The sequence below is a fragment of the Hemicordylus capensis genome, chromosome 2, assembly GCF_027244095.1.
Source record: "Hemicordylus capensis ecotype Gifberg chromosome 2, rHemCap1.1.pri, whole genome shotgun sequence".
Classification (NCBI taxonomy): Eukaryota; Metazoa; Chordata; class Lepidosauria; order Squamata; family Cordylidae; genus Hemicordylus; species Hemicordylus capensis.
In genome coordinates, this window is record NC_069658.1 from 260885838 (window position 1) to 260902143 (window position 16306).

At 46.0% G+C, this 16306-nt stretch overlaps 1 protein-coding gene across 6 annotated transcripts in view; it reads left to right on the forward strand.

The window, feature by feature from the left end:
* The window catches only part of VARS2 (valyl-tRNA synthetase 2, mitochondrial), a 48975-nt gene extending 33994 nt beyond the window's left edge, over positions 1-14981 (forward strand). For 5 of the 6 annotated variants that reach the window (XM_053295818.1, XM_053295820.1, XM_053295819.1 and 2 more), the window contains 9 exons: positions 1533-1601; positions 1690-1768; positions 3838-3965; positions 5677-5829; positions 6097-6306; positions 7153-7264; positions 11931-12112; positions 12437-12586; positions 13963-14981. In XM_053295818.1, coding sequence (XP_053151793.1) covers positions 1533-1601; positions 1690-1768; positions 3838-3965; positions 5677-5829; positions 6097-6306; positions 7153-7264; positions 11931-12112; positions 12437-12586; positions 13963-14064 — 1185 coding nt within the window. In that variant the 3' untranslated portion in view covers positions 14065-14981. The other variant, XM_053295822.1, reaches the window with a different exon arrangement.
* The last annotated feature ends 1325 nt before the right edge of the window (positions 14982-16306 follow it).

The following is a 16306-nucleotide window of genomic DNA, read 5'->3' on the forward strand; positions in this document are numbered from 1 at the left end:
GCAGTAATTTATCAATAGTGGGTCTAGCATTTATATTTTCTGTATGTCTGCTACATTTATAATATATCATTTGCTTTACGTGTGCTATCAGTACAAAGTAAGAATATGGTCTCAAAAAGCATGAACATTTCTGATGCCTCCTGTCCCAAAAAGAATTTTGACTGGAAGGTGGTCTTGGATAATCCGGCATATTCTTGACACGACTAATAAGGCACACCATGTAAAGAGCTTATGTTCCTTGATAATTCCTTACGTGCTGTGTGGGTTTTTTCTGTTAACGCAATTGCCCATATTCTAGTGTACCATGTATTCCATGACTCCATGTTAAAGTGTGCCGTCAAGTCTATTTCAACTCCTGGCGCCCACAGAGCCCTGTGGTTTTCCTTGGTAGAATACAGGAGGGGTTTACCATTGCCTCCTCTCGTGCAGTATGAGATGATGCCTTTCAGTATCTTCCTATATCACTGCTGCCCAATATAGTACCCGCAGGGATTCGAATCAGCAACCTTCTGCTTGTTAGTCAAGCATTTTCCCGCAGCACCACTTAAGGTGACTGACCCCATGTTACCCATCCTTCAATGCACACCAGTTTCCATTCTAACTGCTGCCAGAAGTTGTAGAATTAAATATTTGTGGAGGAGGTCTGAATCTAAATGGTCTTGCAATTGATAGGAGAGCTAATTGGGGGCCTGGAGAGAGTTTTTGTCTCTTAACAGTTGCCACTACATGAAAGACATCCTCCCAGTATTTTGTGACCATTGGGCATTCCCACCATATATTAAAAGTAAGATCCCTTCAGCCCACGCCCTCTCCAACACATAAGGCAGATGGATTTACAAATATGAATAGTGGAATTATGAATAGATTTGTGTAAATATGAATTAATTAGTGTGAATACGAATTGTGAACTTGAGGGGCTAAATACCATCTGAAAGTTTTAAGTGCGTCTTCTCTTAATTGGGATGACATATATCTCATAATGCAGCTTTTATTGGGCAAAGGTGATGTGGGGGGATCTCATATCTGAATGCTTTCTCTGAAAAGAATTTGCATTGAAAACTAGCACCTTATTGAGGGATGTTTTAGCTAGCCTTCTCCCCACCATCCTGCTTTTCTATATGTGGGGTGTTCTTTTTCTCATGGGGAAGTGTTCAAACTTGTGATTCTACCACCTGCAATCTGAAGTGATACAGTCTGGAGGCAATATCGCATAACCTTACTGGGGAGAACAGTTTAGGTACATGATTTCTTCAACTTCCCACTTTGAACTTTTAGTCAACTTGTATAAAAGATTTCCTTCACAGCCATGAGATCAAGACAAAACAAGCTGAGATTCTTGTAGTATCGAATTCTACCTCGATTCCCCCCCCCACGCCCCGTGTGTGTTGTAGCCCTGTGTATAAGTACAGAGTATACAGCTAGTGCTGTCTGTGATGACCTATGAAGGGAATTGCTTGTGGGGAAGATCCTAGAGAGAGAATTCCCTACCTCTCTGTCCACTTCTCTTAACTGAATCTTCCTTCCCATTTCAGGTTCTACAGGAGAAGCTTCAAAAAAGCAGCTTAGATCCTAGAGAGGTTGCCATTGCTATGGAAGGCCAGGTGGGTTTTCCTCCCTCTCTGGACCACTCCCATTTAATTCTGTAGCTCCTGACTGTTCTAATCTCTCCCTGTCTCTGACCCTTTCCAGCGGCGAGATTTCCCTCAAGGGATTCCAGCATGTGGCACTGATGCTCTAAGGTTTGCCCTCTGCTCTTATTGTGCTCAAGGTGAGAAGCTGAACCATTGGGGCTTTTTCTTCCATTCCCTAGGGGGGCTGTCTGTAATGTAGTCTTAAATTAAACAAGGATAAGTGACTGTCTAAAGGGAACCGGATATGGAATCCTTTCCCCCTGGTTACAGTATGCCCCAACTGCAGTAGAGTTTACACTTGAAGTGTGGTGCTTGTGGTATGATGTTACTCCAGCAATCGTTTTGTGTGTTACGTCCCACCCTTTCCCCCAAAGAGTTCAGGAATGGTGTGCATAGGGTAAGTACATGTGCTCACAATAGGTAGAGGGGAGGCAAGGAAGGGAGACTGGTTGACTTGTCCATGGCAGTGAGCTTTTTGGTTGAGTGGGGATTTTTATTTACATATATATTTATTTAAAATGAAATATTTTTATTTTAAAATATTTGAAATCTGTATATATAATTCTCCTAAACGTACCTGTCGCTAATCCCATGTGTGGCAGCTCTCACAAGAGTTTATGAGCAGCTGCCTGGCGGGGACAGGGAGAAAATGGCAGCAGTGGCCAGACAGCAGGGAGGGAAATCTCCCCCAGCCCGGCAGGGAGGGAAAGTTCCTGCAGTGCAGCCTGGCTGGTGGGGAAGGAAAGTACCAGCCATGCCAGCTGGCAAGGGAAACTGCCGCTGGTGGGCAGGGAGGGAAAGGAAAGCCAAGCACAGAATGGACTGGGCCTGAAGGGAGGGGGTAAAAGGATGGAGAACGGACTGGGGCTGAAGGGAGCGGGGAGAAGGACGGAGAACAGACCGGGGCTGAAGGGAGCAGGGGAGGATGGAGAACGGACTGGGGCTGAAGGGAGGGAGAAATGGCAAGGAGAACTAGGGGCGCAGATGGTCTGCGCCAGATCAGCTAGTATAAAATAAAGTATTATAAAATATTTAAACCTGCTAACTGAGCAAAGACACACCTTCTTAAAAGTGGCAATTCTCTTATATTTAGCAGGGGAAGAGCAACTGGCCCTATCCATCCCCAGCACAGCATCCCTCCAGTGGCTGTTGCTGGTGTCTATCTTAGGTTTCTTTTTTAGATTGTGAACCCTTTGGGGACAGGGAGCCATTTTATTTATTTATGCATATCTATGTAAATGCTTTGGGAACTTTTGTTGAAAAGCGGTATGTAAATATTCATTGTAAAATGTTTATATCCCACCTTTACATCAACTTAATGACATTACAAAAGCACAACACAATTACAGCTCAGGATAATAACAAAACATTAAAACTAATAAGGAAAAGCAAGATCATCAACTATAGTTGCTTCCCCAAAAGCTGTACAAGAAAGTAAACTTTTAGCTCTCCATCCAAAACCCATCCACAAGGAAGCCAGGCAAATCTCTCTCAGGAAGGAGTCACACCATCTAAACCACGTGTTGAGAAGGCCCTGCCTTGCATAATCTCTTCCCTCGCCTCAGATGGTAGAGGGATGCAGACCAGGGCCTCTGAAGATGACTGAATCAGATCTCCGCAGATCAATAACAATTCTGTGCATGTATACTCAGAAGTAAGTCCCATTGTGCCCAATAGCACTTTTTCTTCATAAAAATTGTGTTTGAGGAAATTGTAGCCATTCAGAACACACTGGCTCTAGTTTGGTGCTTTTCCTCGTGAGGTGCCTGAGGGGATCACTTCACATGGTTCCAGAATAGAATGTTCACTTCTATCCTCCTGGGCATAGATAGTTACTCGAATTGAACTTTCAAAGGCAGGACCCTCTATACTGCAGTGTAAAGGATGATTCTGGCTCACACAACAAGTGGGGTGGGTGGTGTTGTGGGAGGCAGGGGGTAAAGTATAAAAGAAAAAGAGTAGTATCTTGTTTTGTTTTAATTTCTCCTTGAAGGGAAGTAGTTTACTGTGAGAGTAAACTTGAGAACATACTTTGAAGCTGAAGAATTCTATGAGAACATAAGTTGATTCTGAAACGGGGAGCTATCTAGCTATGGGGGAGTGGAATACAGTGGCCTTTCCTTCATTCCATTCAGCTTTATAACGGGTTTAGGAGTAAGACTTGCTGACTTAGAAATCGAGACTAACACACACACTCCTGCCTCAGGTGACAGCATTAACCTGGATGTGGCTGCCGTAGAGAATGCCAGTCGTTTCTGCAACAAAGTTTGGAATGCCCTGAAGTTCACCTTGGCAGCTCTGGGGGAAGGGTTTACCCCAGTAGATCCAGAGGAGGTAATTGGGAGCATTGCGGGGGGTGGGGGAGAGGCATGACTCAGGCAGATGAACTAGGGCAGGGGTTCTCAACGTTGGGTCTCCAGATGTTATTGGACCAACTCCCATAATCCCCTACCCCAGTGGCCTTTGGTTGGGAATTATGGGAGTTGAAGCCCAATAACATCTGGGGACCCAATGTTGAGAATCCCTGATCTAGGGTATAGATAATGTTTGAGGATTGGACTGACATTATATGGGTAAAAGTCATACTGCAAAATAGAAGTCTCCTGAGGTTGCAAACATGTCCTTACCTTAAGAAGGAGCATTCTCATATTTCTGTGTGATCTAGGTCGGGGTTCCAAACTTTGGATCCCCCGGTGTTTACTTTTTAGATTGTGAGCCCTTTGGGGACAGGGATCCATCTTATTTATTTATTATTTCTCTGTGTAAACTGCCATGAGCCATTTTTGGAAGGGCAGTATAGAAATCGAATTAATAGTAACAACAACAACATCATCATCATTTGGGGATCCAGGGTTGGGACTCCCTGATCTTACACATAAGGTTCCAGGTATTGAGGACTTAAGGCTTAGAAGGATGTTGACATGTGTCAAGATGCTGCCATTTATGGGTCATGTGTGGGAATTATAGGACAGCTGTATAGCTTGGAGATACATACTGTACATACCCTATGTATGACAAGTTGGGGGGGAAATAGAAGTTTATAAGAGTGTGATTCTAGAACAGAAATCATGTGAATAAAGGTTTGAAAGTACTGGGGGAAAGCCTAGGAAAAAGGATTAAATTAAAATATTATTGCAGGGTAGTGAATGTGCTGAGCATTTTCAAATGTTTTTAAAAGGATGTCATTGATGTGGAATATAGCTCAGCTGTTAATTTTGTATAGGTGAAGAAGGAATCCATTTAAAATATAAGTACACATAGACAACTAGAAGATGCACTGTTTGTCAGTGGAACACGTTCCCTAGAGTAGTTAGGGCATCTTTTCCCCTTGAAGATTTTCAATAGGCAGCTCTTAGGAATACAAGCTTGTGTATCCAAGGGGCAGGAGCGTGGAACACAGAGAAATAGGAGGAAGCTGCCTTACACCGAGTTAGACCATTGCTCCATCTAGCTCAGTCTCATCTACATTGACTGGCAGGAGATCTCCAAGAATTCAGGCAGGTGTCTTTCTCAGCTCTACCCAGGAGATGCCAGGGATTGAACTTGGAACCTTCTGCATGCAAAGCAGATGCTGTACCACTGAGCTACAGCCCCATTGCCCATGGGGAATGTCTTATAGTAGACAGTGCTCACATGTGGTCACCCCTCCAAAGAAAAAACAAGGTGCTTTGCAAAAGGGACAATTCATGCTCCCTACTGCAAGATCTAAAGAAGAGTCCTTGAAACTCCCAGTTTCAGATCTGTACCACAGGGAGACCAGGCCTACCAGAAACTCCCTGCAATGCATGTATCCTATCAAATGCATGTGTTCATAAGTAGTACATGTTACAATATGATCTATGCTAAAAATGTAACATGAAGAAGCTCTTAGGGCAAAGATGTTTTGGGTTTTTTTATTCAATCATCTGTTGCTACCTTTCTAATGCTAATCCTATGTCTCTGCTGGGTGTGGTTGACATTATGGGACAAGGCAGAAGGGGAACAACAAAGTAAAAGCTTTAAAAAATAATTGTTCTCTGGTGCCCCTCTTTACAAACTCCTCTAGGTTTACCCCAGCTCCCCCATGGACCGGTGGATCCTCAGCCGTCTCTATCACACAGCAGAAGATTGTGCCCGGAAGTTTGAGGAGTTTGAGCTGCACTCTGTCACTTCTTCAATTCACCTTTTCTGGCTGTGTGATTTCTGTGATGTCTACTTGGTGAGCTTCCTGTTAGTTGCCACTGTTGGTTCAGGTCCCAGCTGCCTCTGAGCGTGTGAAAAGCTGGGCTAGATCTTGGCCTAAAAAGCGAGAGCATCCAGGTCTTGATCAAGGGAGAGGCAGGAATATAAGGATTTGGGATTTTTTTGTTAGATTCTTGCCATAAGCAAGGCTGAGTAAGCACTAAAGCATTGAGAGACGCAAGTTTCCAGAAGAGTCTCCGCTCCCCATGAAATCATTGTAATATCACTGTCTCTCTCGACACAGGAATCAATCAAACCTATACTGAGAAATCGGGATCCAGATCGGCTCCTCTCCACTCGTCAGACCTTGTACAGCTGTGTGGATCTGGCCCTGCGTCTCCTCTCTCCCTTCATGCCTTTCGTGACTGAGGAGCTGTGGCAGCGGCTTCCCAGGATGGACTCCCGTTCTCCTCTCAGCATCTGTGTGGCCAGATACCCAACCACTGAACACCTGGTGAGTCCATTTCTGAGGCGGGTTAAACTGTGAGACTGATATTTGAAATTGCCCTCTATGAACCCCACCACCTAATAAGATTTCAGGGCAGGTCTGTCTGAGGGTGCCGCCAGCTCATCTCAGAGGCAAGTCTTCTCTGTAGTCGTTCCAGGACTGTGGAATGCACTTCCTGCTGAGATTAGAGCTGCTCCATCCCTGTTGGCTTTTAGGAAACAACTAAAGACACATCTCTTCAGCCAAGCGTTTTAGCTATTTAGCCGTTTTTATGGATAGTTATCTGAGTTTGCACTTTTATACATTTTAATTGTTTAACATTTCTTGGTTGGTTTTGTTGTTGTAAACCACCTACAGACTTCAGTAGTGAGCTGTATACAAATACGTTAAATCAATAAATAGCTCTTCCAGAATAACTCTGGGTTCCCTTCATGTACTTTCACAAGCCAGGCCCACATAAGATTTGTTTGTAAACCTCCACAGATGTTCCTTGTTGCACCTATTCTGAATTTCTCATTATGAAGAAATTACAGTGTGTTAGCATCGATGTTCCCTGTAACAGGGATTCCCAGATGCTGTTTACAACCTCCATAATCCCCAGATGCAATGGTCTTTACTGGTTATTGTATTCTCTATGCCAGGGATTCTCAACGTGTGGGTCCCCAGATGTAACTGGACTTCCAACTCCCATAATTCCCAACCAAAGGCCACTGGGGCTGGGGATTATGGGAGTTGAAGTCCAATAGCATCTGGGGACCCACACATTGAGAAACCCTGCTCTATGCTAGTCTAAGAGTTGGGGTGGGGAATAAGAATCTTCTCAAGGGCTCTTCTCCACCTTTTCCTTTCCAGACCCACTGGCATAATCCTGAAGAAGAGGCAAACTTTCTGTTAGTACAGGACATCATCAAAACAGTACGCAGCCTGAGGGCAACATACCAGCTTACCAAAGTTCGGCCTACAGGTGAGGCCTGTTCATCTGTCTGCTGTGGGGGATTATTTATTTTCTGCTAAAACGGAAGGGCTCAGAGAGCCAAGCTGGTGATCCAGGGGAGGGCATTGGAACAACTCCCTAGTAAACTCTTACACAGTCCTTTTGTATGGAGTTACGCAGCAAGGTAGGACATAACTGCAAGCCCACTGTTACTATTGCCACTTAATGTTTACTTAAATTGTGTCACTCCATATGGCTGGTGTGCATACTGGGTTGTTTTTACCATGGTTACAGGTTGGCACCATTAGAGTTTTTTCTATAAATGGAATGTCCCCCATTTTTTAACAGGAACCTTTCTCCATGAAGTGAGTAATTTCTGTATTGTTAACTGTTTTCAAAAATATGATTCTCAAGAGCGCCTCCCTTGCAGGTGACAAGGGTGGGCAAGCACCCCCTCAGAAAAGCAGTTTCTCCCCCCACACCTGCCCCTAGTTCTGTTTCAGAAATCCAACATGTGGGACACAGCTCGCCCACTTACAAATTGATTTGCCCCTTCTGTGCCCACTGCACTCTCCCCCCAAACTCTGATGCTAGCACTGGTGTTCCCACGTGATGTTAAAGAAACACCACTATGGAATTTGGTCTCCTGGAAATAAAAGGGCCAATGTCCATGCTGGGTGTCTCTTTCTCCAAGTAGGGGTTGCATCCCATAACAAGAACAAGGCCTAACTTCAGAGCAGGTTCTGCTTAAAGAAATGATGGTGTACACTCATCCTTCAGTGTCTTCCTTTAACTGTACCACTATGCAATGGTTGTCATTCTGTTGGAGGAAATCTGTCATGAAAGGCAGTTATCTTGCTGTAGCTGTCTTGTTGGAGTATAATTTGCTCTCCCAAAATTGCAAAACATGCAAAGTGCTTAATATCTATAATCTTGATGTAACTCTTAAAACCATTCTGTTTAAGTCAGTGGTATTGTCCCCATATTATTGCTGAGGGAGGGGGCTGAGGCTGGGAGGGAGTGGCCTGCCTAAGGTCACTGGGTGGGTTTATAGTAGAGGTGGGGTTTGAATCTGGGAAGCCCTGAGTTGCAGATCAGTTACAGCATGACAGCAGCTACTTAGCCAGTCCTCCGCGTCTTTCAGCTCTCTAGTAATGCCCTCTTACAAATCTATGGTGTGGCCACATCTGGAGTACTGCGTACAGCTTTGGTCACTGTATTTTAAGAAAGATGTAGAACTGAAAAAGGTGCAGAAGAGGACAGTCAAAATGATCTGGGGCCTGGAGCACCTTCCTTATGAGGCTAGGCTACAGCATCTGGGGCTCTTTTACCTTGGGAAAGAGGCGACTAAGGGGAGACTTGATCGAGGTGTATAAAGTTATGCACAGAGTGGAGAGGGTGGACAGAAAGAAATTTTTCTCCCTCTTACAACGCTAGAACCAGGGGTCACCCCATGAAACTGAAGGTTGGGAAATTTAGGACCGACAAGCAGAAGTACTTTTTTACACAGCGCATAATTAATCTATGGAATTCCTTGCCATGGGATGTGGTGATGGCCACCAGCTTGGATGGCTTTAAAAGGGGCTTAGACAGATTCATGGAGGACAGGTCTATCAATGACTCCTAGTCTGATGGCTGTGGGCCATCTCCAGCCTCAGAGGCATCATGCCTCTCAATAGCAGTTGCAAGGGAGCAACAGCAGGAGAGAGGGCGTGCACATACCTCTTGCCTGTGGGCTCCCCAGAGGCATCTGGTGGGCCACTGTGTGAAACAGGTTGTTGGACTAGATGGGCCTTGGGTCTGATCCAGCAGGGCTGTTCTTATTTATTTATTTATTTATTTTTGCATTTTTATACCGCCTTTCGTTAAAATATAGCCCCAAGGCGGTTTACAAAAGTTAAAAACATACAATAAAAACACAATAAAAACAACATGCTAAGAGTATAAAAACATATAAAAACAGGCATAAAACAATACAAGAAATAAAAACACCCAGAAGCAGCAGTAAAAACGATTATGTAAAAGCCTGGGTAAAAAGCCAAGTCTTTACAAGCTTTCTAAAAGCCATGATGGAGTCCGAGGAGCGAATGACCACTGGGAGAGCATTCCAGAGTCTGGGGGCAGCAACAGAGAAGGCCGTGTCCCGAGTGCACGACAGCCGGGCCTCTCTCATTGTCGGCACCCGGAGCAGGGCCCCCTCAGATGTCCTCGTCAAGCGGGCAGCAACCCTTGGGAGCAGGCGGTCCCTCAAATACCCTGGGCCCAAACCGTTTAGGGCTTTAAAGGTCAAAACCAGCACCTTGAATTGGACCCGGAAACGAACCGGTAGCCAGTGCAGCTCTTTCAAAATGGGGGTGATATGTTCCCAACGGGCAGCTCTGGATAACACCCTCGCTGCCGCGTTTTGCACTAGCTGCAGTTTCCGGATATTCTTCAAGGGCAGCCCCACGTAGAGCGCGTTACAGTAATCCAGCCGCGACGTGACTAAGGCGTGGGTAACTGTGGCCAGATCTGCCTTCTCGAGAAAGGGACGCAGCTGGCGCACCAGCCGAAGCCATGCAAAGGCACCCCTGGCCACCGCCTCCACCTGAGCTTCCAAGAGCAGAGCCGGGTCCAGTAGTACCCCCAAGCTGCGTACTTGCTCCTTCAAGGGGAGTGCAACCCCATCCAGAACTGGTAAAATCTCCACATCCCGATTGGCTCTCCTACTGACCAACAGCACCTCCGTCTTATCCGGATTCAGTTTCAGTTTGTTAGCCCACATCCAACCCATCACGGCCTCCAGTCCCCGGTTCAGGACATCCACCGCCTCCCTAGGATCAGATGACAAGGAGAGATAGAGCTGAGTGTCATCCGCATATTGCTGACAACTCAGTCCAAATCCCCGGATGACCTCTCCCAGCGGCTTCATGTAGATGTTAAACAGCATGGGGGACAAGACCGAACCCTGCGGGACCCCACAGGCCAACGGCCACGGGGCCGAGCAGTAGTCCCCCAGCACCACCTTCTGGACCCTTCCCTCAAGAAAGGACCGGAACCACTGCAACGCAGTGCCTCCGATTCCCATACTCGAGAGGCGGCCCAGAAGGATAACATGGTCAATGGTATCGAACGCCGCCGAGAGGTCCAGCAGAACCAACAGGGACACACTCCCCCTGTCTAGTTCCCGGCGTAGGTCATCCACTAGAGCGACCAAGGCAGTCTCAGTCCCATACCCGGGGCGGAAGCCAGATTGAAAAGGGTCCAGATAATCCGTATCATCCAAGACCCTCTGCAGCTGGGACACCACCACACGCTCCATCACCTTGCCCAAAAAGGGCAGGTTAGACACAGGTCTATAGTTGTCCAGGCTGGAGGGATCAAGGGAGGGCTTTTTTAATAGAGGTCTTACCACCGCCTCCTTAAGGCACGATGGCATCCTGCCCTCCCTTAATGAAGCATTAACCATCACCTCCAGCCATCTGCCTGTCCCCTCCCTGGCAGCTTTTATTAGCCATGAAGGGCAAGGGTCAAGAGCGCACGAAGTCGCCCGCACACTGCCCAGGATCTTGTCCACATCCTCAGGCCGCACCAACCGAAAAGAATCCAACACAACGGGACCAGATGGTACCAAAGGCACGTCTGCCGGAACTGCCAAAACTCTGGAGTCCAGGTCAGCACGGATGCAAGCGACTTTATCTGCAAAGTGACAGGCAAACCGATCACAAAGAGCTGTAGATGGCTCCTCCCCCATTGTCCGGGGGGATGTGTGGAGCAATGTTTTCACCACACGAAACAGCTCTGTTTGCCTGCACTGAGCAGACGCAATGGAGGCGGAGAAAAAATGTTTCTTCGCCGCTCCCACCGCCACAGCGTAGTCCCTAAAATGGGTTCTAGCCCGTGTTCGATCGGATTCGTGACGACTCTTCCTCCAGCGTCGCTCCAGCCGTCGTCCGAGTTGCTTCATCGCCCTAAGCTCCGAGGAAAACCAAGGAGCGGAACGGGCTCCACTAAGCCGGAGAGGGCGCTTGGGGGCAACCGTGTCAACAGCCCGGGCCATCTCTCCATTCCAGAGATCAACCAAGGCGTCGACAGGGTCACCAGCTCTGGACACTGGAAACTCCCCGAGGGCCGTCTGGAATTCTTATGTAGTTATTCTAACAGCAGGACCCAGTTCGGAGTCAGGGATGGAGAGGGGTAGGGTCATTTTGCCTTTTGGGGAACTATACCTTTGTGTATGTGTGTCTGTAGATAGATATAGCTGCAATATTGGAAGACCCAGCCAGTAAGGGGTGTTATTAGTGGGTAGCCCGTGGGGCATGCGCCCCCAATAAATTACCCAGAGCCCCAAATCTCACCAGCCACCTACCTCTTCCAGAAAGGAAGTGTAGCAGTGGCAGCACCCACACTGAGCACGGGAGAGAGCTCTTGGCCCCACCTAGCTCTTTGCTGCTTCCATTTTCATAGGTGCTGTATTATAATATTAGGGACTTTAAAATGTGTAGTTAATCTTGTGGGGTAATGGTTGAGTTTAAAGTATCAAAGGGGGATGTGTGTGCTGTGGGCCTTGGCCCCAGATCTTCTAAGTACCCAACAATGCCCCTGCAGCCAGAGACAGAGACTTTCCATCATGCACTGAATAGACCTAGTGATTTACCCTCAGGTGCCTGATACTCCTGATTGCCTGAGCAGTATCTGTATTTAAATCTCTTCCTAGTGTACCTGGTTTGCCCAGAGCTAGTTCCTCGTGGAGTGTATGAGAAGTATCGGGAACCACTGCAGACTCTCTCCTTGGCTGGCTCTCTGAGACTCCTCCCAGATTCTGAAGGGACAGAGCCACCTGCAGGCTGTGTGGCTGTGAAGGCAAATAGTCATGCCGACATCTTTGTGGATCTGGAGGTAAAGTCCTATGTGGATCTGGACTGGGACATCTCTGGGTTCAAGGGAACAGGTTCATGACCAGGTGAAATGGTTGTGGAAAGATCGTTACGAATGTTGATATCCTACTTCTCAATCAAAATGTTCTCAAAGCAGTTTACATAGAAAAAAGAAATAAGTGCCGTCTCCTTTCAGGTGTCAAATGATAGGCAGATTGTGGACTGGATTGGTTTACCAGGGGGCAATGGTAACAGGACAACCCACTTGTGGGAGGAGATCAGTTCACACCTTTTTGCGTAGACCAGGCACTAAACCAGACTATCTATGGTTCTTTTCTCACCGCAGGGGCTGGTTGATCCCCAAAAGGAGCTCCTCAAACTGATGCCTCGGCAACAGAAACTGGAACGACAACTTGCAGGCCTCACAGTGCAGGCTCAGGGGACCAGATATCAGGAGCAGGTCTCCCCAAAAGCCAAATCGTATCACCAGCAAAAGGTACTGACTGCCTTTGGCAGGGAGAGAATGTCTCTTTGAGGGTCAGTAAGTAGGGTAGGGCTATGCCTAAAATACTGCTTGTTCCAGAAAAAATGGCTTTATTTTCACGTTTAGGCTTTCAACAAAACAAAATCCTCGTTGTGATTTCTTTTTACACATTTTTTTTATACCCCGCTCTTCCTCCAAGGAGCTCAGAGCGGTGCACTACATACTTAAGTTTCTCCTCACGACAACCCTGTGAAGTAGGTTAGGCTGAGAGAGAAGTGACTGGCCCAGAGTCACCCAGCTAGTATCATGGCTGAATGGGGATTTGAACTTGGGTCTCCCCGGTTCTAGTCCAGCACTCTAACCACTACACCATGCTGGCTCTCAGATTTCTTTCTGAGAAGTAGATTTTCAGTCATAAATATTTTCTTGGGACAGGGGATAAATATAAGAAGCTTCTGATGGCACAGAAAGTTAGGAGAATATTTTCCTTTTTAGCAGAAGATGGAATTTTTAAAAAGGCTCACTAATAAGAGAGCTGAGAAAGATCTGTCTGAAAACTTGGAGAACTGTTGTCAGTCAAGAATACTGAGTTGGATGAACTAGTAAAAAATTCATTTTTTGATGAACCTTAATCAACTTTTGATTAAGGTCTCAAGTGCATATGGATTTCATATCCCTGTGATAGGTAGGGTGTGAGTGTAAGTAACCTGAGTTCTGTAGAAATATGCTTACCCACAGCAAACCATACAATAGCTAATACAGAAACCTGTGATTTTTCCATTTTTATTTATTAAAACATCAGTTTTCTATTAGGACAACTTGTAAGCATGTGCTTTTTGTCTCACTGCCCAAGGCTCAAAAACCAGGCAGATCTTAGCCCTATTTGCATGTTGCGTTCAGCGCATGTACAATCTGTGTACACATGCACAGATGTATATGCATGTACAGTTATTTAGACATTATGTTCAGTGCATATACAGCAGTACACTTCCTACCTGTACACTGCATTTGTTTGTACCCAGGTTCACTTTTTAAATGAACACATGTACTCACACAAAAACATGTATGTGTGTACAGACACCTGTATGTAATGTCTGAGTAGGGCTCTTCTGTGTGGGCATTATGTCCTCTGCATGTATGATATATCTAGTAGATAGCATGTTGAAGTTGGACTCAGTAGGACCAGAGAGATCTGGGTTCAGATCCCTGCTCAGCTATGAAGTTCAGTGGGTGACCACTTGGTGGTTGTGAAGGAGAGAAAAAAAAAGCGGGAGGCAGGGGTTGGGGGAGGCACAATAGAAACTTCTTTGAGTACCTTGAAGGAAGAATTTTGCACAGTCACACCTTTTAAAAATCCACCTATTTAACCTTCACCTTTTAAATCACAGATTTCCTTGCTCCATTCAGAGCTGAAGCGGACAGAACAGGCCATAGCAACCTTCCAGAAGATGGCTGTAAGGCAAGGATTGTCTCCTGATAGAACTGAGTAAAGAGAGCTGGTAGAGCTAACTCTATACCAGGCAGCTGGATTGACTGCAAGGCCCAGGAAGCTGAGTGCTGGGGGCAGATGTTGGGAGGTCTGTGAGGTTCTGAGACATCATTCTATGATGGAGCGGTCCGCACCGTGACTTGATTTTGGACACTAGGAACAATTCACCAGCTGAATAGAAGTATTAGGGGGCTGATGGGCATCATGAGGCATAGCGCACCCATAGAAGAAATGTTTTTTTCTTGAACAGTGCTCAGTGCTGACCTTTATTGCTGCAGGATTTGTGGACCATTACAATACATAGTATCCTCATGTGGCCACCAAGAGACACTCTTGTCCCACAGCATAGCCACACACCATTCACACTTGGATGCTATGCACCATTTCACATGTTCAAAATTTTGTCAGTCTTCAGGCAGTCTTCGCTGACTGTCCTCGGGGAAGCACTCATATGGCAAGCATATTCTGTGACCCTTACTGCTCACAGGAACATCCGCAAGTATCTGCAAATAATTTGCATAATCACAGAGGCTGGAGATATGCTGCTGTGGTTGTGGAAAGAGCTGCTGGGAAACAACAGCTGTATCTGTGCCTGCCCAGTTTTTCATGTGCCGTTATCGATGTCCGTGCACTATAGGGACTGTCAATCACATCATTTGGAGGACCCTGGAATGTCTGAACTGGCCTTATGATGACTAGTCACTCCATCCATTAATAAAAAGAAAAGGGCCACGGTGGTTGAGCTTGTTACTCTAACCAGCAACAGAAACTGCTTTTTATTATTTGAGGTCGAGGGCAGAGTACATCTCTGCTGACAACATGAACTCTGTAGACTTGAAAGACTTGTATGCCAGAGATCCAGCTGTAAAATAATGTTGTTTGAAATTTAATCCTCTATTAAAAGACTTGGTAAGCAAATTTAAATCTGGAGTGTGTTTACATTTTACTCTTGAGAATTTTCAGGATGTAATGATAGAACTGACCACATCTAAATACTCTCTGCAAGCAAGAATGAGAACTACAGCATGATGAAAGAGGCAAAGCGGGGAGAGAAGGCTGTTTTTACAATTACTAATATATACTTCTATAGGTATATATACATATATACACACACACACACACGTATACATATGTATATGTGTGTGTACGTACAATATCTGTACACAATCTGTAAAAAAGAAAATTCAATTGTCAAAGGGAATTTGACAGGACTGTCTGATTTTTTTACAATAGCATATAGATGGGGAAATGAATACTTCATCCTTTATTTCAGAATGGTATTTAAGGATATGGAATAGAGCCATATTATTTATACAGACACATTTAGACACCAGTCTATTCAAAAATTGATTTTATTAATTATATATTGGAATACTACCGTTAAATAATCTGTACATCATTTTATATATTTTTAATACTTAGGGATGCACAAAGCAATTCACCCACAAATCAATTTGGGTTGAATCAGAGGTGATTCTGTTGTTCTACCCCAAATCAAATCACCCTGAAAACAAAGGGCCAGAGTCAAGGTAGAACAGAATCACCCCCGATTCTACCCAAATAGATTTGGCACCATTTTGAGGCCCATTTTGCTAGGAAAACAGGCCTCAAAATGGCACTTCTTTCCGGGGAGAGCTGGTCTACCCATTGGGATCAGTCCAGAGCGGCGGGTTGGTCTACCCACTTATCCCAATTAGTAGACAAGCTCTCTTTGTTTTCCAGGAGATTTACTCACCCCCTGCAGGGGCTGCGGGGAGGTTTCCAGAGGTACCCCACCCCCCCGGTCTCCGTATATGCCCAAATCACCAAGTTCAGGCGGTCTTTGGCCCGTTCCGGGCCTGCCCTCCATTGCAGTGTGTCATTTTAGAGGCAGCATTGGCTGGATCGGGACCTGGCCATGCAGGCCCATTAGGCATGTGTGGTGGCCTCCAAAATGGCCACAGCAACGCAGGACCTGAACGGGCTGAAGACCGCCCAAACTGAGTGATTTGGGCATATACGAAGGCTGATGGGGGGAGGGGTACCTCCAAAGACCCCTCCTCCCATGGCCGCGGCAGCACCCCCCAGAGGGGATGAGTAAATTAAAAAACATATTTTTTAAAAAAAGACCCGCCCAACCAGGCTGGGGGTGGGGTTCAGCCTGATGAACCAAGCCGAGGGTGGGGGGTCCAACGGTTCAACATCTGATCGAACCAAACCGGTTAATGTCGAACAGGTTCGGAATTGAACACACATCCCTACTC